The sequence below is a fragment of the Oreochromis aureus genome, linkage group 19 (assembly GCF_013358895.1).
Source record: "Oreochromis aureus strain Israel breed Guangdong linkage group 19, ZZ_aureus, whole genome shotgun sequence".
Lineage (NCBI taxonomy): Eukaryota > Metazoa > Chordata > Actinopteri > Cichliformes > Cichlidae > Oreochromis > Oreochromis aureus.
This window is the reverse complement of record NC_052960.1, coordinates 20,502,990-20,529,389: the sequence shown is the minus strand read 5'-3', so window position 1 is coordinate 20,529,389 and position 26,400 is coordinate 20,502,990. Positions and strand designations below refer to the sequence as shown.

Here is a 26,400-nt window from a genome sequence, read left to right as displayed (position 1 = left end):
AGGTCTCCCCTGCAAAATTAGTTTCCCTGCGTCGGGAGCAGCGCTGGGCTCTCCAAATCATGGACAAACAGGATCCCACATTCTTGATTTTTAGTTCACAAACACTTCTTGTAATAACTAACTACTCCTGACATTTTGGACATGTTAGCTCTTTATGCAGTAAAGTTACAGTGGGATACAAATAATATCAGGCTGATCCTGCCATAATTTGTTCCCCCTGTTCAAATCACGGACAAACAGTATCCCACAGCTGTTTATGTGTTTAAACCCATTTTGCACAGAGAGGCATTTTTTGAAAAATGTATTGATAGCAATGTTGAAAATTATTACACACGAAAAAAAAAACAACTACACGTAAAATAATTACACCGTGACGCCTCTGCCTTTCTAAATGGAGAGACAGTAACTGCGTGTGTGTATGTAAGCGTGTAAAACCTGAAGATAGTCAGATTAACAGTAACAGTATTTTGTCTCTATCTGCCATTCTGCAATTCATCTCATGTAAACAATAACGTGGCCCACAGCGTGACGTGAAAAGAGGCACATACCTTTGACGTTGCGTGATGAACTCTGTAATTCTCGTCCACACATAAACGCAAAAAAGGAGTTTTAAATAATCTCCGTTTTCGGTGAATCGCAACGCCGTTTACGTGTTGACGAAAAGCCCAAACGCATAGAAACAACTGAGTTTTCAAAAATACCCGTGTAGGTGTAGACGCAGCGTAAAAGAGTTAGTAGTATATTGTATTACTACCTGTAATTTATTGCAGTTTACTTGTATTTGCTTAATTGTTTACTAAATGTTTGAGGAGTGAAATAAACCGCAATGGAGCAAAATATGGGTGTGTGTGTTTGGAGGATGTGTTTGTGCGAGGGGGGGTTAGGTGGTGGGGGGGCGCGAACATTTTTCTTGTAAAAAAGGGGGGCCTGGCAAAAAAAGGTTGGGAACCACTGCACTATGCAATGCACAAAGCAAAACAACAATTAGTACAGCTAACAGGGTGTAACCTCTATGGTGGCTGAGATAGGCTCTAATCCTCCCTGCAACCCTGAATTGGTTAGAATACATTGGATTGATACATAAACATTTGTATTTTAAGTTTTTTTTTATGTTTTCATGTTGTTTTAATCCCACACTTAGTCTATACTCAACATACAGACATACAAAAACTTCTTCTCTCTCTTTGAACACTGCGATACTTTGAACACTACACTAAATAACAATATTTAGTGTAGTGTGTAATGTAAATGCATACATACAAACATATATAATTCTTTTCAAAGACATAAAAGCCACAAAGCACTGTACAAAAGTTCTGTTAAGTTAACACAATTTATTTTAAGAGAACCATGTTATTTAAAACATAAATAACAAAAAATGTCAGCAGGAATCCTGATTAAACGAATGCACACTGTGAAACGTGTGTAAATCAGCAGTTGTGTTTGTAGAAAATGGTCACTTAACAGTTACTGCTGAAGGATAAATTACATGAAAAAAAATAAAAGGTGAATAATGACGACAATGACTGTGTGAAAGGAAATGCAGTGTAACTTGTCATTTGCTTCAGGTACTGGAACGATGGAGAGCCAAATGATGAAAACAATGAGGACTGTGCAGCGTTGTATCCCAAAGCAAACTTCTACAAGAGCTGGAACGATCTTCCATGTGAGACCAAAATAAAATGGATTTGTGAAAAAGCACCAAAATCACTGAGCTAAGATTAATGAAATAATGCATCACAATCCTACATAAGCACATGTTGCTATCACACAAATCTCTGTAAGCATTTAATAAACTTTTTTAGCAAAGTAGCAAATCTTACAGCTAAGATGAAAAAGGATTATCCAACACATTTCTAGAAAGTAAACCGCTGTTTTTTCCTTGTGAGTACGCTGTATTTATCTACAGCAATGCTACAGTAAAATGTTCATTTATATTATACACAGACTTACAGTGTTTTACATTATTAACACAATGTTATATGATGAACATGTTAATAAACACTTACAGCTGGTAACAATTAAATCTACAGCTTTAATATCATGTTTCTGTTAGCAGCCTGTGTGCAAAGGAAAAGATGGTAAATACAGATGCAAAGTCACTGATTATACTTCAATCAGTATTTTTACTGTAGAAAATATTTTGAAAGCATGAACTAATGTATGAAATGCTCTCGTCACTAAAATATATGTGAATCTTTGAAAGTTCAAACTAATCTTTATTTAAACTTCTTCAGTTCCTTGAATGAAGTCTGCATTTCAGTCATTAACTCTCATCACACGGATGCTTTTTGCCAAATTTTCAGCACCAGTAGTCGCTCATTTGAATATTCTTGTAGTTAAGAAGCTAAGCTTTCCATCTCTAGGTAGGTCCATGGCCAGTTCAGCACAAGACGTCACGAGACGTTAAATTGTAAATGAATGGTGATATTGACTAGAACACACCCACAAGCACCAATTTGGATTTTTAATCAAATAATGTGCACAAAACATTGTGAAATTCTGCTCTTTGGACTTTGAGGTGCACTTTTGTGGCATTTATGATGTCGCCTTTGTTAAGATAAAAAAAAAAGCATGAATATGGTGACGGCTGAAAAATGGGTCACAGGATAGAGGATTAATGTTAACGTTTGTTAGGCTGTGTAAAAAATAATATGTGGACAGAAACTTCACGAGCTGTCTGTCACGTGCCTTGTTATAGGGAACTCGGCGTTTAATTTAGAGATGGTACAGGGGTCACATCAAATAATACTACAACTTGGTTTTGTGGGACACCAACCTAAAATTGCCATAAGTCACAGGCCCTATCAGCTCAGTCAGGCCGGGCATGCTAGGAGAAGTTACCGACTGACTGCAGTAGTAGGGTCTATGCTCAGAGGTACTTCTACTCAGGCACCAATCAAGCATCTGATTGTCAGCACATGGGGTACCAAAAGCTTAAAGCAAGGGTCAATAGCAGAATATGTTGTTTGGCATTGACAAATCGGGTGTTTTCATTGGGCACAACCCACGCAATCAAGTCTGCTGACTGGCTGTAGCTCTGGAGGTACCGCAAGTCATCTATTGATCAGAAGGTTGGTGGTTTGATCCCTAACTGCCCCAGTCTGCATGCCAAATATCCTTGGGCAACATACTAACCGCGAATTGCTCTGCGATGCATCAACTGGAGTTTGAATGTTTGTGATAGAAAGCACTTAAAACATAGAAGAAAGTACCTGTGTGAATGCGGCGTGTATATAAAGCACTTTGAGTGCTGCGCATGAGTAGAAATGTGCTATATAAGAATCAGTTCCAGCCTTATCAAACAACTGTAATATATTTCAAGGTTATAAAATCGTGTTTTATAAACCATTGTGTTACTTGTGATGAAATATTACAGTGTTTTTTGTTTAAAAAGTGTGCCTCAACACTTTTCATTTATTTGCTGACTGCTATTCTGATGGTAGCCATTGGAGTTCTTGGGATTAACTCCGTCTATGACAGTCCATGTGACAAAAAACAAGTTCAGTTTCCCTTTTCTGTAGAATTTCACAATGTGTGATCACCAAGAAAACGAACACTGAGCAACAACATTTTACAGGTTTGAAAATACTCTATAATTTTGGTTTGATCCTAGTCATGGAAACATGGTAATTTTTTTGGATTAGTTTAGTTTGGTATTAAATATTTAACATTGTAAACACACAGATGTGATGTGATTGAAGCTGAAGAGGAGGCCAAGAAGGTGAGCATGTGAACAAAAACCATGAACAATGAAAGGCGGGCACTGAGCAGCTGAAGACCATCAATGATGGAATATTACAATTCTTGCAAGATTCATTCACACAGTCAGCATAGTGAGTGCATGATCACTGCAGCCTCCAGTGCTTTTGGCACTGGGGTTAGGGTTGGGTTAGGCGTTAGGATTATGGGTTTAAGGTCAGCATCTGTATCAGACTACTGTGAAATGATCACATTTTGATTACTCTTAACAAAAATTTTATGTCAGTAATTGCTGAGTTTTCAGTGCCTCTTAATATCTTTTTTACCTGAGTTATCAGACTCCTAAAAGGCAGTAAATCTCAAAATAGGTAGAATAGTGTTGAAAACAAAAAATGTACACATATTATGTTCCTGTTTATAATTAGAGTGCAATCTGGAAACTCAGATTACACTACCTACAGATATTTTGTTTTTATTATACAACTTGTAATATTTGCTTAATCTAAGAAGTAAAATGAATAATATTAATATTTACCATATTTTTGAAAAATATTCTACGTGTTTTATTTTGCATTTTGCATCACCAATTGTCTTTCGAAATATGAAGTTTTATTACCATGTGCTCAAATATCTGGCAATTTGATTTTATTTTAAATGGGGCGATCGTGGCTCAAGAGTTGGAGGTTTGTCTTGTTATTGGAAGGTTGCCGGTTTGAACCCCGGCTCTGACAGTCTCGGTCGTTGTGTCCTTGGGCAAGATACTTCACCCGTTACCTGGTGGTGGTCAGAGGGCCCGGTAGCGCCAGTGTCTGGTAGCCTCACCTCTGTCAGTGCGCCCCAGGGCAGCTGTGGTTACAATGTAGCTTACCATCACCAGTGTGTGAATGTGTGGATGACTGAATGTAGTGTAAAGCGCTTTGGGGTCCTTAGGGACTAAGTAAAGCACTATACAAATACAGGCCATTTACCAATTAGCTGCCATGTAGAAAAATTTTGCATATATGCATCCCAAATTAAAGAAATGATTCGTTGCACGTGCTAAGAGCAGGCAATGGCATTTTCAGGTCTTTATCTATCATGCTTTTTGGGATATACATATTAAGTCATTGCCTCATCTGGTTATTGGTTTTACTCAAACTTTTTCTCTGAGGTAAAAATGGGTGGAAAGAAGCAATGTTCAAAAATATATCTTAATCAAATATTTCATTTATGAAACTGAAACTTCACAGCACTCGTTATGTGTGTTCAGATGTTGCACCAGAAAAATTGTTTGCAAATCTTTTATTATAATAAACTAATCAAAATGATATATTATGAATCACTGCATTGTTACTCAGCATAGCCTTTGTTCATGTTTCAACATTTTTTAGAATGATCAGCATATTCATATCCTCCTTATAAGATAAGATAAGATAAGATAAGATAACCTTTATTAGTCCCACACGTGGGAAATTTGTTTTGTCACAGCAGGAAGTGGACAGTGCAAAAGTTATGAAGCAAAAATTAGAATACAATAAGAATAAACACAGTACAACTGTACAGAATAGAATAAAATAAAATACTATATACAGTAGAATAAAATAGAATAAAATATACAATAGGATAAAAATAGAATACAAATCAGGGCTCTAGACTAACTTTTTGACATGGGCGCACTGGTACGCCTAACTTAAAAAATTTAGGCGTACCGGCACAAAAGTTAGGCGCGCTCAAATTTTTCAACCGCTTCGCTTAACACCGCAGTTTTACATGTGCACCTTCTTTGGGGGGGGAAGTCCATACAGACAATATTCATTTCTAAATTATTAACTAACAATCTTGTGCTTAAAGTGCTTTGTCAATATTGTAGAAAATGTTAAACTTAATCATCATCTTGGCTCCTCTGATGACCTGTTTGCTGTTGCATGCTGCTGAAAGGCAGTGGGGAGAGGGGACACTTGGACAGTGCATTTATTGCAGCATAAAGTGTGTTTTCTGGATACACTGCTGTTTTTTCAGCATTCAAAGATTGATGGCATCATGTCAGAGCTGGCTATGAATTTCAGACAGATCAGGCCTTAACTTAACACAAAAGTTATCAATAGTTCTTTTCATCTTTTCTTATTACCCACAGCTACATCCACTTCTGTCGGGCCTAGGCTGCTCACTAGGGCTGGGTATCATCACTGATTTCTATAATCCATTCGATTCCGGTTCTCAAAGTCCTGATTCGATTCAATTTAGCCTCAGACAGTCAGAAATATTATAATTCTGATCATTTATCAGTACTGACGCTTGTGAGACTTCATCAGAATTGTGAACATCACAGCAGATGCCTTTGTGTCATAGTAACTGAGAATAAAACACAAAAACATGAAGGAGATTTTCCTGGTCTGGCTTTTTATAGCAGATAACCTTAAAAATATTCTGCAATATTCTGCAATTTTGCATAATTTTAAGAAGTTTAAATTTCTTCAGTATTGAACAGCAGAAATTAGGCTTTCTTGTCGGACGTCATTTACATGAAAAAAGAAAAAGACAGCGCTGTAAACAACGGTAGACTGGTGGGTAATAAGCGAATGAATAATCCAGAAAACAGAGATTTGAGACGGGAAACTGTTCTGGAAGTACACACAGAGAGCTGTGTAGGAAGTGTAATTTTGAAGCAAAACAGCAAAAGTCAGAGGGAATTCATGACGACATTGATCAAATGTGAAGCGCAGTTTGCTGCTTCTTTATTGCTCGGCAAATTTTGGTTGGAGAGAGAAAACCTGCAGCTCAGAATCAGCGCAAAAAGACGGAAACACAGCGCGGACCCGACGCATCAGAATCGCTAAGCTCCGACAGCGTGTCCGTCTGCGGGCCGTCCGGTGAGAAAGCCGAGAAAGACAAAGCTGATTCTGATGCGTCGGGTCGCTCTGTGTTTACGTCTTTGTGTGGAATCCGTTAATGAATTGATATCGCCTTATTAAAGCTACTCACCTCCCTCTTCTACCTGCACTTTCCACTGGACCACGGCCAATCAGAGAGGTCCCGCCCCTGACTATCTCTGATTGGTTTAGTCCACGATAGGGGCATAATGTGTGTCTGTTGTTGACCACATGGAGAGTTACAGAGATTTTTTTTTTGTTACCCAAACAGGTGCGACCAAATGTTGGTAACAGTTGGTCGCACTGGTGCGACCAAATGTTTTTTTTTAGTCGCACCACGGAAAAATTTGGTCGCATTTGCGACCAAATTGGTCGCACTCTAGAGCCCTGCAAATGCTATATACAACTGAGTAAAAATACAACGATGCCAGAAAAGATTATTGCACTTAGTGTTATTGCACATGTGTGTGTTTGATCAGTTGAAGTCTTTGTTGTGGAGTCTGACAGCAGTGGGGAGGAAAGACCTGCGAAATCTCTCCGTCCCACACCGTGGGTGCCGCAGCCTGCCACTGAAGGAGCTGCTCAGTGCTGTCACAGTCTCCTGCATGGGGTGGGAGATGTTGTCCAACAGGGATGACAGCTTAGCCACCATTCTCCTGTCACTCACCACCTCCACTGGGTCCAGAGGGCATCCTAGAACACAGCTGGCCCTTCTGATCAGCCTGTTCAGTCTCTTCCTGTCCCTGGCAGAGATGCTGCCACCCCAGCAGACCACACCGTAAAAGATGGCTGAGGCCACCGCAGAGTCATAGAAGGTCTTCAGGAGTGGGCCCTCCACTCCAAACGACCTGAGTCTCCGCAGCAGGTACAGCCTGCTCTGCCCTTTCCTGTAGAGGGCGTCTGAATTATGAGTCCAGTCCAGTTTGTTGTTCAGATGAACACCAAGGTACCTGTAGCTGTCCACAGCCTCGATGTCCATACCTTGGATGTTCACATGGCCCCCTTCCTCCCCTGACCTAAACCCTGTTGAGAACCTGTGGGCCTTGCTTAAACGGGAGATGTACAGTGTAGGGAAACAGTACACCTCTCTGAACAGTGTCTGGGAGGCTGTGGTTGCTGCTGCACAAAAAGTTAATCGTCATCAGATCAAGAAACTGACAGACTCCATGAATGGAAGGCTTGAGACAGTGATTGAAAAGAAGGATGGCTATATTAGTCACTGATTGTTTTTATTTTTATTTTTTATTTTGACACATCAGAAATTTTTATATGTACATTTTGAGTTGTTTTATTATTCTCACTTTAACATTTGCAAATAAACTAGTGAGATGGGAAAATGTTTGTTTTTTTCATTTAGTTGCGTAATAATTCTGCACATATATATAAATATTCTCTTAAAGACAAAACCTCACTTTTACATTCTTAAACATTTGGGTTTAGGTTCATTAACATTTTGGAGTGACTGCGAGCACTGTCCTTGAACCATAATGACATTAATCCTCAAAAATACAACTTGGCTAATAATTGTGCACACAGTGTCTTTGATGGGGACTGTATATATTTATTTATTTTTTATCCATTAATCCAAAATGTTTAGGGAGAGTTTTCATATTAATTAGTCTATGACAAAATGATAAAGGCTCCATGAGGCATGTGAGTCCATGAGACATGCCTTGTGTCTGTATATAAGGAGGCGGAAAACAGCTCAGTGGGCAGAACCTGCAGCACTGCAATGGAGACTTCACAGAGGACAAGATCAGTCAGGCCAAAGTTTCCTCCAGTTTTCTTCAAAAGCTACAACATATCCGGACATGGTATGGCACTGAATTCCTATTTGATTTTTATTTTGTACATTTCTACAGTTTTTCCACTCTTTTCCTTCATAAATGCAGATCAGACTGTGATTTTATGTATTCACATTTTTTGTAGTTGTATCATTTTTAACAAATGAAGAATTTGTGGTATTATGCCCAAATAACTGTAGTTTTAAAGTGATATTTATTATAATTATTATTCATTATACTACCTACACATTAATAAAGCCGTAGAGAGTATAATAGATGGCCTAAAGGATGGAAATAAAATGTATAATGGATGGTATAATAGTTTAAATATGATATTTTTATAATATTTTTTTCTGAGTTACTTCAGTCTATTTTCTAGCTTTTTACTTATTTGCTGCATTTCTGAATCATCTTCAAGTGTCAACAACCTGATATAAATGAAAAGTGCTTATCTGAAAATCTTTATAAATAAAACCAAACCTGATTCGTTTTTTTTTTTCTTTTCAAAATGTGTATGTTTGACCCTGCAGGTGGAGATGGATTTAATCGATGGGTTTTACTGTGCTTGGGACTCTTGAACGCTGTCCTGCTGATAGTCGCTGTTGTTTTTGCGATTAAGTGTGAGTATAACAGCTCACATGATGATACGGTTTACTTGTGCTTGGTTGTGTAACAATCTTTGTTAGCCAATACAATCATTGTAACTCTCAGCAACCACACAAGGGGAAATGCTGATCTTCCATATTTCAAAACACTAATCATTTCATAATGATACACTAATCATATTAATGTCACTCTTGTTGTCTCTGTTTTTCACCTGTTTAGGTGCCAAAGTCAAAGAGGACTCCTTGCACATTTCCAACCCAGCTGTAACACAGCTCTTCAATGAGCTTGACTATCTCCGAAGCAACCACAGCGATGTGATTGAAGCTGAAGAGGAGGCCAAGAAGGCGTTAGAGAGCGCGATCAACAACCACAAAGAAGTAAAGGTGAAAATTGAGCAGCTGAAGACCGTCAATGACGGTTATGAGAAACAGATAGAAGCCCTGCGATCAGAGAAGACAAACCTGAAGTCCAACATATCAGCTTTAGGTGAGAAAATGTTATTATTCATATAAGTTTAGTTTTAATCTGTGAACTCTGAATACATTAAAGTACCTGAAATGACAAGAAATCCTTTGTTTCTCTCAGAGAACTCTTGTGATAAATGCACCCCTGGATGGATTCTTTTCAACTCGTCCTGCTATTTCTTCTCTTCCACCGAGTCCTCTACTGCCAAAAGGAACTGGCATGAGAGCAGAATGGACTGTGTTAGTCGTGGCTCTGACCTTGCTGTGATCGATAACCAGCAGGAGCAGGTGGGTTGAAAATATGAGAGAAGAAGCTTGAAAACAGAGAAGTCCTCTAGATGGATCATCCACAGACATACAAGGAGGCACTGAAAGTGATTAGCAAAGATTTTAAAATGTAGCCTTAATGCTGTTAAGGAGGTTCTATGTTGGCATCATTTGCATCCCATAGCCAATCGTGGCCAGTTTTGTAAGTTTTGTAAATTTGAAATGTATTTTTTTTTGCTCACATAGACATTTGTCAGTAACACCATCAAACTTCTAAAAACCAATCCTCATCAGTGGGGGAATGGATTCTGGGTTGGTCTTACTGACATAGCGACAGTGGGGACATGGGTGTGGCTTAATAATGTCACAGAGGTGGAACAAAGGTAAGAAAAGACAGATTATTAATTATAGATTTTTATGGATAATTTCCACTTAATTATCTGTCACGCCTTTTTTCAGGTACTGGATGGATGGAGAACCAAACGTTGAGGAAGAAAATTGTGTGATTATCATTTACTCCTCCACTAATCCCTGGAAGACCCGCTATGATGGAAACTGCAATGTGCATCGCTTAGACTGGATATGTGAATTACCATCAAGATAAAGTCTTGGTTCACTCCATCGATGGAATGGAATGATTCACATGTAAAATATTCAAACTTGTATTATTCTAACTGTATTTTAAAAGTCACTGCAAAGTGTATTACAGTGCAGTCAACAATATTAAAATGTTTTGTAAATTTCTATATCTTATATCTACGCATGAGTTTTATAATCTTCTTACATCCAATAGAAAGATTTGCTGTGCTGGAGCTCATACATCTACCAAGTTCCATCATTATGATCATTAGTATCACATTAGTATCACATTAGTGTCACAGTGTACAGGAGAAACAGTTTCATTGTGTTTGGCAGTGTAGAGAGATCAAAATATTTTGTGGAGAGATCAGAGTGACGTCAGGACATTATGTCAAAGGAAAGTCCACTACACCCACATTGAACTTGGTTTATACACAAAAAAAGCACTCATAGAAAAATCCAGACACATGAATCAATCTCCATTTTTTAAGTTCCCAAACCCTAAAAGCATTGTTTGCAGCGAGGGCGTAAAAAAGCTAATTTCATGTCCGAAGAAGTGATAAAGGCAAACGATGGACAACTCTCCAGGCGATGCAATAAAAAAAGAGTTCAGTTTCACTTATCTATCCAAAGAATAATGTAGTTGTTTGTCCATAATGTACAACCGAATACAGCAAACCAACCCAACACAAACACCTCATCCCAACTGTAAAGCACGGTGGTGGACGGGTGATGCAATCACTGTCGGGTTGACTGTAAACTCCTCTGCATACCAAAACGCTCTGCAGTCAAAGTAAAGGTCTGACGGCTGAAGCCTGGGCCAAACTGAGTCATGTGATAAAACAATGATCCCAAACACAGAACTAAATCTGCAACATAATGACTAAATAAAGGAAATAATCAAGGCGTTGCCCACTTGAAATGCTGTTGACCTTAACAGAGCTGTGCACAAACCGAAGCGAAGCGAAGCAATGGTGTAAAGAGTGGGCAAAATTCCTTCACACACTGATGTGAGAGACTGATGAAGTTTGATTATTTCAAGTTGTTGCTGCTTCCACTTCTGTATAGTTTTTTTTTTTTTAAATTAAATAAATAGTGATATGGTACAGTATGTTGTTTGGTCCTTTATCTCAGGTTGTGTTTAAATAATTCTAGGACCTGACATTCTTGTTAAAAAGTAATAAATACATTTTTGTGAAAAAAAAGAGGAAATATTCATGGACAGTGCAGAAAACATTATTATTTTTAATTTGGCTATGAGAGTCAGCACATTCAAATCCTGTTATCTGAAAAGTGAACGCTGCAGCCAAAAAATGAATCGCAACTTTTTCACTTCTCCTTTTTTCCTCCCACACATTCCACATTTAACTGGAATTGATTAATCAAGAATTTTTGATGAACTTGGCAAGTTCAGGTTGCGTCATCTCAGGCCAGTTGTTATTCAAATGCACATATGACCGATGCTGACTGAACAGTGAGAATGGAGGAGAGGAGAGAACCCGCGGGTGGTAATTTTAATGGTGGCTTTAAGGAATTCATTTGTGAAGAAGACTTCCACGATGAAGAGCATCCTCATCATCAATCTAACAGGCACCAAGGTATAATAAATTAAATTTGTGTTTAACAGGCTTCCGTAGTCAGATTCCTGATTCTGCTGGTTATGTTTTTTTAACCAAGTTTGAACATATGACTGCTAAAATAAGCTAAAATACTATAATTATAAGATGCAATGATTTGAAACAGCTGGGTCAAAGATAAATTAAGGCTATATACCATAATAGAAAATTAGCATGGGCGTGGTGCATTTTTACCTTAGTTTTATTATAAATCTTAATTTCTGATTAATCTTAAGTCAATTATTGATTTCCTGTTGGTTCCCATTATCTCATTATCATTTTTCAGTAATTCAAGTTTTTTTCTTGTTACTTCAGAAATCTAGTTGTTGTTTATTTATTAGTATTTGCCTTTAGTGTGCTTCGTGTTTTCCCTCAGTCTTTGCGGGTTCATTGTTTTTCCAGTCCTAGTGAAGAGTTTTGGTTTTTTGTTCTGTTGTGTTTTGCTTCATATTCTTTTTGTTTAGGTTTTTTCTACTCTAGTGTCTGAAGTTCTGGATTCTTATATTTTAAGGCTTGAGTTTGACTCCTGTTTTGATATCCTTTCATTTTTGCAATGACTCGATTTAATTGTACTGTGAGTTCCAGTTACTGTTTATATCATGGTCCCTGGGTTTTGAGTTTTTGAGTGCAGGACTCATTCTAGTTTTTATTTTTACAGTTGAAGTTTAGTACTTGTTCTCAATTCCTTTGTGTTCACATGTCTTGTTTTTGTAGCCTTACTTTTGTGCCTTTGGGTCTCAGCTTTGGTTATAATTGACTTAAGGGTTGTATTTTGTTAGATCTCCTTTATTTTTCTGTTCTGTTCCTCCTTCTGTCTCATCTCTGTTTGTCTAACCTTCAGTGTTTTGTTCTTTCTGTTTCCGTGTCTCATGTTCAGTTATCTTTTCCTGTCTTTACTTTGAAAGGTTCAGTTTTTCTTCATGTCATGTGTATCTTTGCTTCCTGTCCATGCCCTCCTGAGTCCCTGATTAGCTGTGTCCCAAAACCTAGGCCGCATCCTTCGGAGGACCCGGCCTTCGCGGTCTAAGTGGGCCAGGTTCTCTGAAGACTGAGAAGGCCAGAAGTGCTAGTCTGTGAAATGGGACCGTCTAGCTTTCAGATTTGCTTCACCAGCTGTCTCGGTGGAGTTTAATAAACTCAGCCGTCTGCTCCTTGCTCACTAATATATCACATGACATTGGAGTTAATTCTCGACCATCCCACACTTCTGTTTAATCATTTTTTTGTTTGACGTTTATTCAGCTGTGTGAAAACTAGAACTTTAATCTCAGCCAAACCGATTTACTCAGGAACAAATAAAACACTGAAAAAAGCCAAACAATAACATTTTTAAGTTATCTAAATGACTTGTATATCGTGTTTAAAGATGATGTGCTGGGAGTTCACTGTTCTCGCCAGCTCTAGTGAGCCTTGCCCCCGGTCAGCTATCGAGCGGGTCTCCGAAAATGTTGGAGCACTTTTGCAAATATGTGATGTCTTGATAAATCGAGCAGATTTTTGAAGATTGCACAGCTACATTCTCACCTGAAAATATCTTTAAAGTTTATTTTGTGACCCAGAAAGAGTAATATTAAAACCAAGTAGCTGCTGCCATCGTTGGAAACTGGAATTGGTTCAGTTTCCTATTTTGGGTTATTTGTGTTTTTTTCCTTTATTAATTTCCCTCTTGGTTCCTCCTTCTGTGTTTATGTCCCTTTGTGTTTCCTTGCTCTGGTCATTCTTTCCTGTTTTGTATTGTAGGTTAGTTTTTGTAGTGTCCTGTGTTAGTTTTGCTTCCCTCCCTTCATTCCTAGACTGTTAATTAGTTTCACCTGCGTCTGTTTCCTGCTTGGCTCTTGTGTTCTTATTTATCATTTCTGCACTTTTAACACTTTGTTTTATTGGACTTTGTATTAATATTAAAGACTTTTGGACTGCTTCCTTTGGGCCTTGATATAAGTATTTACAAAGCTCAGCAAGTAATAAAAAGATACATTAAGTTGCCTTTATAACATGTAGCACAACTTCAAGCAAGTTTTGTACATGAAAGATTTTCCCTGTCATTAAGCTGAAAATTTCTTCTCTCTTTAGTGTCCATGTTCACTATGAGTCCTGGGAGATGTTACAGACTGGCTGCAGGGAGCCTGGCCCTTCTTGCTGCTGTTTTGCTGATAGTTGATATCGGCCTGGGAGTCCATTGTAAGTCAATTAAACTATGTGAAATCCACCGAATGATTTTTATTGTCAAAAAGATACTGAATTCAGTCAACAGCCCAGAACAACAAAAAAAAAGGTGTAAGAAATAAAAAAAGGTAAAGTACGTGAATAAAAGTAAAGATAATGTTTTAAATAACGCCGCCTCACTCTCTCGGCTAAAATGATTTGTACCTATGTACTAAAATATGATTTTTTTTTTCATTATCAGTCAATAATGTTTTTTAAGAATAAGAAAAACAGATAAAACAACTAACCCTATTTTGTAGTAACACTGTCTTCAACACTTGCAGACAACAAACTCACAGATTCTCACCTCACGCTCGATGATACCGAACGCATCAGCAAAGAGCTGGTCGACCTCCAGGACACTTACAAGACTGCAGTGGAAACCATGAAGGATGCCAGGAAGCAGCTGGACAGCGAGATGAGCCGTCAGACGCAAACCAACTGGGAGCTTGAACACCAGACAAAACGAAGCAATGACTATAAAAGTCAGATGGAAAAAATCACAAAGGAAATTGAAACAACAAGATCACGTTTATCAATGATTAGTAAGGCCTGTTTCACTATTTCTGTATATGATAAAAATTATTTGTTTCATAATTTTCTATAAATGTGTTATTTTCTTTTGGAAACAGGCGATGGCTGCAAACACTGTCCTGCAGGATGGATTTTAATGAACTCTGTATGTTACTACTTCCCCATGAAATCAAATGAAATCAAAACATGGAAGGAATCCAGAGATTTCTGTCAGCTGCAGGGAGGAGATCTTATAATCATAGACAGCCAAGACAAAGAGGTTTGTTAATATTTCTGTGGAGACCCGTTCGTGATGATTTTTTAAAATTAATTATAATTTTTTTTTTGTTAGAACTTGACAGTAAATTTCCTGATAAATCATCAAGATGCCTCCGAGCCCCCGAAAGGCTTCTGGATTGGACTGAAGGATTCCGAGGAGGAAGGGACTTGGAAATGGTTGGATGGAACATTTCTTGTTCAAGGGTAAGAGTTCAGTATGCTACACACACTGAAACTGCCACTTACTAAAATTAACTTCTCCTCAATAATAAATGTGGCTCAGAAGAAAGGTGAAAAAGTGGATGGATTGAAAGCAAATGTTAGCTCTGTAAAGTAAACTGTCTTTTGCTTCAGGTACTGGAACGATGGAGAGCCGAACAACCTCAGTGATGAAGACTGTGCAGCCGTGTATCCCATAGCAAACTTCTTCAAAGCTTGGAATGATGTTAGATGTGGAATCAAAATGAAATGGATTTGTGAAAAAGCGCCAAAATCCATGAGCTAAAATGTCTAATGAGGAATACAGTCTTAGATATGTAGATACTATCACATAAATCACTGTAAGCATTTAAATATCCAGTTTTCTTTAAATCTTCCAGTTAACATGTATAAGGTGGTTTTACTTTGTCTTCATTTTGTTTTCTGCACCTCTCACTGTTTCTTTTGCTCTCTCTCTTTAACACACGCACGCACACACACACACACACACACACACACACACACACACACACACACACACACACACACACACACACACACACACACACACACACACACACACACACAATCCTACTGATTCCCCCCCCCATTCCTTTTATATATAATTTTCTTGAGTTTGTTTAATAAAATGACTTTGCCAAACTGCCAAAACAGTGTGTCGACCCTTTATGTCATGAGCCCAGTTGTTGTCTGGCTGTGGTTGCAGCTGTTATACCTGGTGAAATGACGACTCTTTACTGCTCCTATTATTATTAGCCACAGAAATGATATAACAGGAGTATACAGGTTGGTATTTTAAAGTCTTTCTTTAGAATTTCTCCCCTCAGATTAGACTCTGCTAGAAAGGTGAAACCAAGATGAGCTTGCAACAGAAAGATTTGAAAGAGGAAAATATGGAAAAGGAGAGCAATAACTCACGATCCCAAGCACACCACATCATCTGTCTAACCTGGTGGAGGCAATGTTATAACATGGGCATGTATGACAGTATAAAAAGGTCCCATCACTTACTGTGAAAAGGAAACTTGTCAGCCTGTAAAAACATGTAATAACCATAGAAGATGCATCCTTTTATGTGTTTTGCATTGGGATGCTGGGCTTTGACTCTGCAATTGCAATCAATTACAAATCTTAGTAAACCATGAACAAGTGACACATGACCTCTCTAAGTAATTGTTAGATGCCAAAAAGAATGATTTATACAATGGACCTGAGAGGTCAAATGCATTGCAACTTAAGAAAACACCATAAGTGATTTTGGGAGACATTAACATGACGAAACACTGAGATGCCTTAAAGAAGAGGAGGAGTCATCTGTGTTGTGAGGGAGAAAAAAGGTACAAGGTAAGGTGTGTTCTGATTGCTTGATTCATGTCATACATTACATGTTTGCTATTAATTGCTGACAACAAGTTTTAATTAAAAAACATCAAATGATAATGAATAGATCACACACATATACACATTTAAACTTCTGTTCAAAAAACATTCAGTGGCCTTCAAGGTTTAGATTTTCCAAGGAAAGGGCGCTCCCTGTGGGTCAAATTCAAAAGACCTGTTTCCAAACCTCTTGAAAACGTAATGAACACGATTTATGAAGACTAGACAAATGAACACTGGGGTTATGGCATTAACGGGTACAGTGAAGGTGGAGTATGACGATGGGAGTGGTCTGAAAGAGGGTGCGTTTGTGGCTCATGTGATTCTATTGAAAGATGGTAACTAACTTTATTTTGTGTTACAGTGCAAACTATGTCCTCGTACAAATACAACAGAACTGGTTTGATTGATCTTGTATCATATTTGGATCTTCTTTCATATATTACCTAAGCTATGAAAAAAAAAACCTAATAAAGGCTTCATAGGACACCGAGGAAATGAGACTATGAGACATGCCCACACGTGTATATAAGGCAGAAGAAAGCAACTCAGTGCACAAAACCTGCAGCAGTGCAATGGAGACACAGCAGAAGACGGGATCAGTTTTCTTCAACAACTATAAAATATTTAGAAACGGTATGGTCTTAAAATTATATTTTGCCTTCTCTTATACTTTCTGTTCATTGTTTAGATTTTAATGATTGAAGAATTCTTACAAATAAGTAATAAGGAATGTAGAGTTCAGGTTCACCATAATTATCATCAAATATGACATTTAACTTATTTAAAAGTGTAAAACTCAAAATGAGCTACAATACCTTCTAAGTTACTTTGTCCAAATTTCTGGTTTTGCATTTATTTGCTGAACCACTTGAGTTTTTGGCTGCTGTCAACAACAACCTGATTAAAATGAATTCAATTTTTTTTTTAATCATTTAAAACCTTTACAACCCCCCACAATATTGTCTGAATTCAAACACTTTTTTTCTTTTTAAAATCTATATGTGTGACCCTGTATTATAGGTGGAGATGGATTTAACTGGTGGGTTATTCTGTGTCTGGGACTCTTGAATGCAGTTCTGTTGATAGTTGCTGTTGTTCTTGGTATTAACTGTGAGTATTACAGTTTGTATGACCTTACAATTTCATTTTCCCTTTTCTGTAGAATTTCAGTGTATGATGACCCTGAGTAATCCCATAAGGAGAACTGATGAATTTTTTTTGATGATTGCAAAATACTTAGAAATGTAGTTTGACCGCATCCACTTCAACATGATGATCATTTGTAAACAGTTTTGCTATATAATACAACATTTAGTTGATTATTACATGCTTTACATAATATAATATAATATGATATAATATGCAATGTTTCCTGTTTAGGTGCCAAAGTCAAAGAGGGCTCCTTGCACATTTCCAACCCAGCTGTAACACAGCTCTTCAGTGAGCTCGACTATCTCCAAAGCAACCACAGCGATGTGATCGAAGCTGAAGAGGAGGCCAAGAAGGCGTTAGAGAGCGCGATCAACAACCACAAAGAAGTAAAGGTGAAAATTGAGCAGCTGAAGACCGTCAATGATGGTTATCAGAAACAGATGCAAGCACTGCAAATGGAGAAGGCAAACCTGAAGTCCAATATATCAACTTTAGGTGAGAAACTTTTATCCTTACTTATGCTTTCCTGAAATGTGTTAACTGGAAAAGACGATAACTCTTTGTTTCTCTCAGAGGGATCTTGTGGCGGATGCCTCCCTGGTTGGGCTCTTTTCAACTCGTCCTGTTATTTCTTCTCCTACACCGAGTCCTCTACTGTCAAAAAGAACTGGCATCAGAGCAGAGAGGACTGTGGTAGTCGTGGCTCTGACCTGGTTGTGATCGATGACCAGGAAGAACAGGTGGGTTGAAAATAAGCAAGCGAGGAAAAGTGACAAAAAGTGACTAAACAAGACAAGTTAACAGCTTTACTAGAGTTGACAGAAAGTCATTAACATGGATTTGAACTTTGCTAAAATGAAGACTTAAGAACTTTATTATTCCAAACATTCACACCTAATTTTAAGTATATGACGTTTTTATTATTTATTTGCATCCTTGTTGGTTGTTACAAGATCATCACACTACAAACAGCCAGCAAGCATGATAGGAAAACCAATAGTTCATTCTGTTACTAACAGCAATCAAACAAGCTAATGTATCATGTATCATGTTAGCAGTAATATGCTGTATTAGCAATAAACACAAAGTAATCCTGACTGGGAAGGTTTAGTAATTTAGGCACAAACAGAGGTAGATTCAGTGACCTTGAGTGTTTTGAAAGGCGCTTTCAAATAAAATGTATTATCATTATTATTATTATTCACCCTACGATACATCAGGAGGAGAACATAGATGTAGAACAAAATGGGTTTTGCTGCTCTACAGAAGAAGGCAGGGTACCAACAAATTCATTATAATTCATTACTTATAAAATCCAGCATCTTAAAAGGAAAGACTGACAGATCCATGCCTGAGCTTAGATACTGTATAATTGAAGCTAATAAATGTTTAAACATACTGATTTTTTTCTTTTTGGTTACACAGAAATTTGTCAGTAGCAAAATCCAAAATATGAAAACCAGTGATCAGTGGTGGCAGAACGGATTCTGGATCGGTATCACTGACATAGAGACTGAGGACAGATGGGTTTGGATTAATAATGTCACAGAAGTCGAACAACGGTGAGAGCTGAAACAATTTTTTTTCTTGTTTGATAATTCATTAAACATATTTTTTAATGAATGTGGATTTTCTCAGGTACTGGATGGATGGCGAACCCAATGACCAGGGAACCAACGGAGAGGATTGTGGGGTTGCAGTTTCCTCCATCTTCAATCCCTGGAAGACTCGTTATGACGGAAGATGCAACTGGCATAATTTACACTGGATATGTGAAATGCCATTAACCTCCTAGGACTTGGCGTCCATATGTGGACATCACATTTTGGGTTGTCTAGACCAAAATACTTTACAAGGGCCTGATATCCACTTACGAGGACATTATACTGTCATTGTTCTATCGAAATTTAAATCAAATGTCCTCATATGTAGATCTCATTTTTCTCAGAAACAAAAATCAGGTAAAAAAAATAAATCCCTGTAATTCTTTGTTTTTACATTCATCAGGTCCCAATCAGCCCAAATAGCAAAGAGAAATTAAAAATGCATGCCATGAAAGAGTTCAGGTCTTAGGAGGTTAAGATAAACTCTATAGCACTATAGCAGTGGTTGCTATGTCCTCTAGTCTTGCAGAGTATATTACAGTGCAGTTTTGAATGTTAATAAATACATTCAAAACTTGTGTTTGGATTATTAAAATGAATTTTGACCTGTATTTTTTAACTGTATTTTAACACTTTTGTGCATTGATTTCTATTGTTCGCAGAAGATTATATATATATATATTTTTTTATGCTCAAACACGGAACTTCTATTTTTTAAAACATTGGAATTTGTTTCAGATCATGTGAAAACCAATATTATTCTTTTATTTAGTGAATTTTAATTTAACCAAAATGTACTTATTGAAGTTTTCTCCTGTTAATTAGTGTGAAACAGACATGACAGCCAGGGCTACTGGTGCTCGTTCTGTTAATCTATGCCAGAGACTTTAAACTGGTGAAGGTTTGATACTGAAAATATAATATATTTGGAACAATGTGGATTTGGCTTCACATTGTGACATTTCGAGTTGATTAAAATTTGATTTGGTTGCACTTTTTGATAGAGATTAAATGTGTTTTCAAGCCTTTAAAATCTATGTGACTAACATCTATATTTGTGAAGTTGTGAGAGTTCAAAAATGCTAGAAAGTAAAGTAACCACCTAAATGTACTTCAATAACCTATAACACTGAAAAAGTTCAAAGAGTAAAACACTCTCCCTCTCCTCACTCTCATATCTGACATGCCATTTTAATAGGTACACCTGTGTGCCCAAAAAATATCTGGTCCCTTTACTGAGTAATCTGACTAAATCTGCCTCAAACACAGCCCCACAGTGTGTTTTAAAATAACTATTAAATACTTGCAGACATTATGAAAAATCTACCTAAATGATTTTGATTGTTTTTTTTTTCAAGTGATGCATTCAGCTCAGTGCTGACAACATCATTTCAGACCAAAACCTTCTTGGTTTGATGCCTGTCAACTCAAATTTTTGCTTTCTTTCTTTTTCTTAAAAAAAAAAATCAGTATCATATTCAGTTTTTGGTACTGTTACTGCTCTAATGTGTTTTGTTTGACCAACTGTCCCACATCATGATATACGGTAAAAGCTTAACCAGAAATTACAGTTGATATTTTGGGTCATATTTTCTCACAAAACATATCATCTCAGATATCAAAAATCTTTCAGCTTTCAGCATTCACATTAGATTTTCAGCAGAAAAATGTTAAATAAGTTGTTGTTTATAAGTGAGCTAACTTGACAGCTTAAATTAAAAGTTTGAGCTTCAAATGGCTCCTAAGTCATTTGTAACCCAACACATCAGCGACCAGTTTAAAATTATTACTTATGAAAAAAAAAATAGTAAGCAGTACTGCAAATTATTGGTCAGTGTCACAAGTCTTTAACGGGAATTTGCGACATCAATAAAATTGCTGTTAGCTTATCCCCACACCAGATGTTCGGTTTGTTCATGGCGTAACACTTCACAGATTACGCAAAGCTACTAACTAAGAGTGAGCTGAAGGTTTTCTCTGAGATTTAGCATTAATAAATCAAGTTGATTGATTATTATTAATGTATAATCAGGCTCCATAGTATTTTAAAGACCTTAAAGTACCATATCTCCTAATTGGAGCACTTCGCTGTCAGACTGCTGGTTTACTTGTGGTTACTAGGATATTTAAATGTGTAGAATGGGAGGCAGAGCCTTCAGCTTTCAGGCCACTCTTCTGTGGAACCAGCTCCCATCTTTGATTCAGGAGGCAGACACCCTCTCTGCTTTGAAGATTAAGCTTAAGACTTTCTGTTTTGACGAAGCATATAGCTCAGGCTGGATTAGGTGACCCTGGATCCTCCCTTAGTTACGTTGCTAAAGAATTAGCTGCTGGGAGCTTTCCATGATGCACTGAGCATTTAACCTGCTCTCACCCCTTTTCTTTCAAAGTCTTTGGATTCTCTCAAAAAGATCACATCCTGTGTATCTGGAAAGTAACTGTGGCACTCACACATTAATAACATCTATCACTTCCCTTTTTGTTTTTACAGACAGCAGATTTCACTAGAACTGATTGTTGATGACCTCAGCAGTAGTGGTCACAATCTGTGACAGATTGTTGCTTAAATGCACTGACATATGACTGATTTAGACTGAACAGTGAGAATGGCGGAGAGAAATGGTGGTTTTCAGACACTTGTCCACGAAGATGATTTGCACGAGGAAGAGTATCCTCCTCACAATCGATCTAACAGGATACAAGGTATATTAATTCAAATTTTTATTCATTACACTCCCATAGACAGGCTTCTGATTCTTTTGATTGAAGTGTTTTTACAGAGTTAAGAAATAATGACAGGACTTGATGATCTGAGACAATTATGTGTAAGGGCTACACAGGACTCTAAAAGGACGTTTCTCATTGTTAAATTGAACTACTAGTGAACAGTAATATTATAAAAAACACAAGTAATATTAACCTAAGTTCTAAAATGATCACATTTTATTCTTCATCCAAGTTTCATATATGTGTGTTACCTGCCTTTAAATTAAAAATTCATAATGTTCTGCCTGTTTAGTGTCCATGTTCACTATGAGTCCTGGAAGACGCCACAGACTGGCTGCAGTGTGCCTGGCGCTTCTTGCTGCTGTTCTTCTGATACTGAATATTGGCCTGGGGATCCACTGTAAGTCATTATGAGTTATAGTGCACAGAAATGTTTTCATTATTAAATCATTTCTTGCATTTCTCTTTTACCATTTAGCAAATGGTTATCAAACTTTGCCAATAGTCCAAAACTGTAAACTGTAAAGAAAGCAGCAAATTTTTACTTTAACTTCTCAGAGTGGCTCCTTAGTGCAGCGGTTAATACAAGTGGATAGCAAGCAGACATTTCCTGGATCAGTACCAGCCAGAGACACACTGGGGAAGTGTGATGGCCCATGAAGGGCAACCTGTGTAGGAATGCTGCCAAATCAAACACGAGGAGCTCCTTTGTGATAAGGGCGGCTACTTTGGACTTAAAAACAACTCACTATCAAAATGGTTTCTGAGTAATTTGCTGTCAACCTGCTTATTGATTCATTGTACTGCTGCTAAAATGATTCACACAAATCTTGGAAGTTTACAATAACATTTCTAAATAAAATAGATCATTTGCAATGTTGTCAAACCAACTGATTTATAATATTATTACTAAAGAATAAGAAAAGTAACAGTCTTCAACACTTGCAGATAACAACCTCACAGATTCTCACCTCACGCTCGATGATACCGAACGCATCAGAAAAGAGCTCTTTAACCTCCAGGATACTTACAAGACTGCAGTGGAAACCATGAAGGATGCCAGCAAGCAGGTGGACAGTGAGATGAGCCGTCAGACACAAACCAACTGGGAGCTTGAACACCAGACAAAAAGAAGCAATGACTATAAAAGTCAGATTGAAAAAATCACAAAGGAAATTGAAACCATGAGATCATACTTACCAATGCTTAGTAAGGCCTGTTTTATTATTTTTGTATATAATGGAAAGCACAATGATTTGTTTCATAATTTTCTATAAAGGTATTATTTTCTTTTGGAAACAGGCGATGGCTGCAAACACTGTCCTGCAGGATGGATTTTAATGAACTCTGTATGTTACTACTTCCCCTTGAAATCAAATGAAGTCAAAACATGGAAGGAATCCAGAGATTTCTGTCAGCTGCAGGGAGGAGATCTTATAATCATAGACAGCCAAGATGAAGAGGTTTGTTAGTATTTCTGTGCAGCGGTGTTCATGTAGATTTCTGAAAATTAATTTTTGGTTTTGTTTCTTTTTTTGGTAGAACTCAACAGTCAATTATTTAATAAATCATCAACCTGTCTCGAGACAAACTCGTGACCTGATCTGGGAGCCTCCCTTTCCTCACCGTGAGAGACCTTGGATGCCTCACAGAGACCCTGAGTTTGTGGATTGGATAAGAAGAAGAAACGATTATCAAGATATGTCTCGTACTACGTCGCGGTTCTGGATCGGACTGAGAGACGTCCACGAGGAAGGGACTTGGAAATGGTGGGATGGAACATTACTTGCTGAAGGGTAAGAGTTTAGTGTCATTTAAAATGACTGCTTTCATTTCAAACGTCAGGAAATATAAACATAAGCAACAAAAGTGTACTGTACATTGAGATGTCTCCAACAAAACTACACAGCTTATTTTACCTGCTAGAAAGGACTAGGATGAGTTATAAACTTATCAAATTGCATTAAAAGGGGTTGGATTAAATAATTATCAGCTCAATATCATCTATCAGTACAGCAATGACATATGTGCACATATATGCATACATAGACATACACATCTCTATATACACATACACAAAAGCCACAAAGCACTGTACAAAAGTTAAAACACAATTAATTTTAAGAGAATCATGTTATTTACATAACAGAAAAATGTCAGCAGGAATCCTGATTAAACGAATGCACACTGTGAAACGTGTGTAAATCAGCAGTTGTGTTTGTAGAAATATTGGTCACTTAACAAGAACTCCTGAAGGATAAATGATATGAATAAGATAAAATGTGAATAACAATTCATGTGTATCGAGTGAAAGGAAATGCAGTGTAACTTGTCGTTTGCTTCAGGTACTGGAACGATGGAGAGCCGAATGATCACAACAATGAGGACTGTGCAGCGTTGTATCCCAAAGCAAACTTCTACAAGAGCTGGAACGATCTTCCATGTGAGACCAAAATGAAATGGATTTGTGAAAAAGCACCAAAATCACTGAGCTAAAATGAATGAAATAATGCATCACAATCTTACATAAGCACATGTTGCTATCACACAAATCTCTGTAAGCATTTAATAAACTTTTTAGCATATTAGCAAATCTTACAGCTAAGATGAAAAAGGATTATTCAGCACATTTATATAAAGTAAACCGCTGTTTTGTCCTTGTGAGTACGCTGTATTTATCTACAGCAATGCTACAGTAAATTTTTCATTTATATTATACACAGACTTACAGTGTTAAACACAATGTTAAACCATATTGTCTGTTGATGAACATGTTAATAAACACTTACAGCTGGTAACAATTAAATCTACAGCTTTAATATCCTGTTTCTGTTAGCAGCCTGTGTACAAAGGAAAAGATGGTAAATACAGATGCAAAGTCATTGATTATACTTCAATCAGTATTTTTACTGTAGAAAATATTTTGAAAGACTAATGTATGAAATGCTCTCTTCACTAAAATATATGTGAATCTTTGAAAGTTCAAAGTCTGTCCCGTATTCAGCAAGTGAAAATAAAATAAACAATAAAAGGTGAATCAAATGGACCATTACGGCAAGGCTGGGATGGTCCATTTGGTAAAGTAAATCCGTTGGGCATCTTTCTTCGCCTTTAGACAATAATTCTGATGGCAAAAGAACCAAACGGGACAGGTTAAAAAAAAAAAAAAAAAAAAAAAAGAAAGTTCAAAGTAATCTTTATTTAAACTTCTTCAGTTCCTTGAACGAAGTCTCCATTTCAGTCATTAACTCTCATCACAGGGATGCTTTTTGGCAAATTTTCAGCACCAGTAGTCGCTCATTTGAATATTCTTTCTTGTTGTGGTGCTAAGCTTTCATCATGACGTCATGAGACATAAAATTGTAAATGAATTGTGATATTGACTAGACCACACCCACAAGCACCAATCAATATAAGCCTTTGGATTTTTAATCAAATAATGTGCACAAATCATTGTGAAATTCTGCTCTTTGGACTTTGAGGTGCACTTTTGTGGCATTTATGATGTCGCCTTTGTTAAGATTAAAAAAAAGCCTGAATATGGTGACGGCTGAAAAAAACGGGTCACAGGATAGAGGATTATTTGTTAGGCTATGAAAAAACTAATATGTGGACAGAAACTTCACAAGCTGTCTGTCACGTGCCTTGTTATATGAAAGTCGGTGTTTAATTTAGAGATGGTACAGGGGTCACTCCAAATAATACTACAGCTTGGTTTTGTGGGACACCAACCTAAAATTGCCATAAGTCAGAGGCCCTATCCAGATCAGTCATGCAGGACATGCTAGGAGAAGTTACCAACTGACTGCTGTAGTAGGGTCTATGCTCAGAGGTACTTCTAATCAGGCACCAATCAAGCATCTGATTGTCAGCACATGGGGTACCAAAAGCTTAAAGCAAGGGTCAATAGCAGAATATGTTGTTTGGCATTTAGAAATTGGGTGTTTTTATTGGGCACAACCTACACACTCAAGTCTGTTGACTGGCTGTAGCTGCGATGCATCAACTGGAGTATGAATGCTAGATAGAAAGCACTTAAAACATAGAAGAAAGTGCTTGTGTGAATGGGTGAATGTAGCAAGTGTGTAAAGCATTTTGAGTGATGTGCAAGAGTAGAAATGTGCTATATAAGAATCAGACCATTTACTGCTCAAACCACAAATGTATTTTTTCTAGCCTTATCAAACAACTCCAATATATTTCAAGGTTATAAAATCATGTTTTAGAAACCATTGTGTTTCTTATAAGCCATTTTGATGCTAGTTTTAAAGTCAGATTTATAATAATGATCAAATAGCAGTCAGCAAATAAATGAAAAGTGTTGAGGCACACGTTTTAAACAAAAAACACTGTAATAGTAGGAGTGGAGTTCTTGGGATTAACTGTGAGTATGACAGTCCATGTGACAAAAAACAAGTTCAGTTTCCTTTTTCTTTAGAATTTCACAATGTGCG

The 26,400-nt window shown here is 37.3% G+C and overlaps 4 protein-coding genes across 7 annotated transcripts in view; all 4 read left to right on the top strand.

Annotated features, from left to right (window-relative positions):
- Positions 1–26,400, top strand: part of LOC120434737 (C-type lectin domain family 4 member M-like) — a 43,234-nt gene that overhangs the window by 2,549 nt on the left and 14,285 nt on the right. The window contains exons 1-6 of one of the 4 annotated variants that reach the window (XM_039603056.1): positions 21,763–21,922; positions 22,239–22,346; positions 22,895–23,155; positions 23,249–23,409; positions 23,489–23,742; positions 24,292–24,922. The exons of 1 other annotated variant lie outside the window; for it this stretch is intronic. In XM_039603056.1, the coding sequence (XP_039458990.1) occupies positions 21,826–21,922; positions 22,239–22,346; positions 22,895–23,155; positions 23,249–23,409; positions 23,489–23,742; positions 24,292–24,442 (1,032 nt within the window). In that variant the 5' untranslated portion in view covers positions 21,763–21,825 and the 3' untranslated portion in view covers positions 24,443–24,922. Of the gene's footprint in view, positions 1–1,568; positions 4,375–21,762; positions 21,923–22,238; positions 22,347–22,894; positions 23,156–23,248; positions 23,410–23,488; positions 23,743–24,291; positions 24,923–26,400 lie in introns of those variants that run through there. 2 more of the 4 variants (XM_039603057.1, XM_039603054.1) reach the window with 2 other exon arrangements.
- Positions 7,869–10,418, top strand: LOC120434739 (CD209 antigen-like). The gene is made up of 6 exons (XM_039603063.1): positions 7,869–8,365; positions 8,866–8,955; positions 9,161–9,427; positions 9,527–9,693; positions 9,919–10,055; positions 10,132–10,418. The coding sequence occupies exons 1-6, from the start codon at positions 8,284–8,286 to the stop codon at positions 10,274–10,276; spliced, it is 888 nt and encodes a 295-aa protein (XP_039458997.1). The 5' UTR covers positions 7,869–8,283; the 3' UTR covers positions 10,277–10,418.
- On the top strand, positions 11,694–15,724 carry LOC116332532 (CD209 antigen-like protein E). Its single transcript, XM_039603062.1, has 6 exons — positions 11,694–11,849; positions 13,938–14,045; positions 14,354–14,614; positions 14,702–14,862; positions 14,935–15,065; positions 15,216–15,724. Exons 1-6 carry the CDS (start codon positions 11,732–11,734, stop codon positions 15,364–15,366), a joined length of 930 nt encoding a protein of 309 aa, XP_039458996.1. The 5' UTR covers positions 11,694–11,731; the 3' UTR covers positions 15,367–15,724.
- LOC120434738 (C-type lectin domain family 4 member M-like) lies at positions 16,943–19,518 on the top strand. The gene is made up of 6 exons (XM_039603059.1): positions 16,943–17,096; positions 17,484–17,573; positions 17,844–18,110; positions 18,189–18,355; positions 19,041–19,177; positions 19,254–19,518. The coding sequence occupies exons 1-6, from the start codon at positions 16,973–16,975 to the stop codon at positions 19,408–19,410; spliced, it is 942 nt and encodes a 313-aa protein (XP_039458993.1). The 5' UTR covers positions 16,943–16,972; the 3' UTR covers positions 19,411–19,518.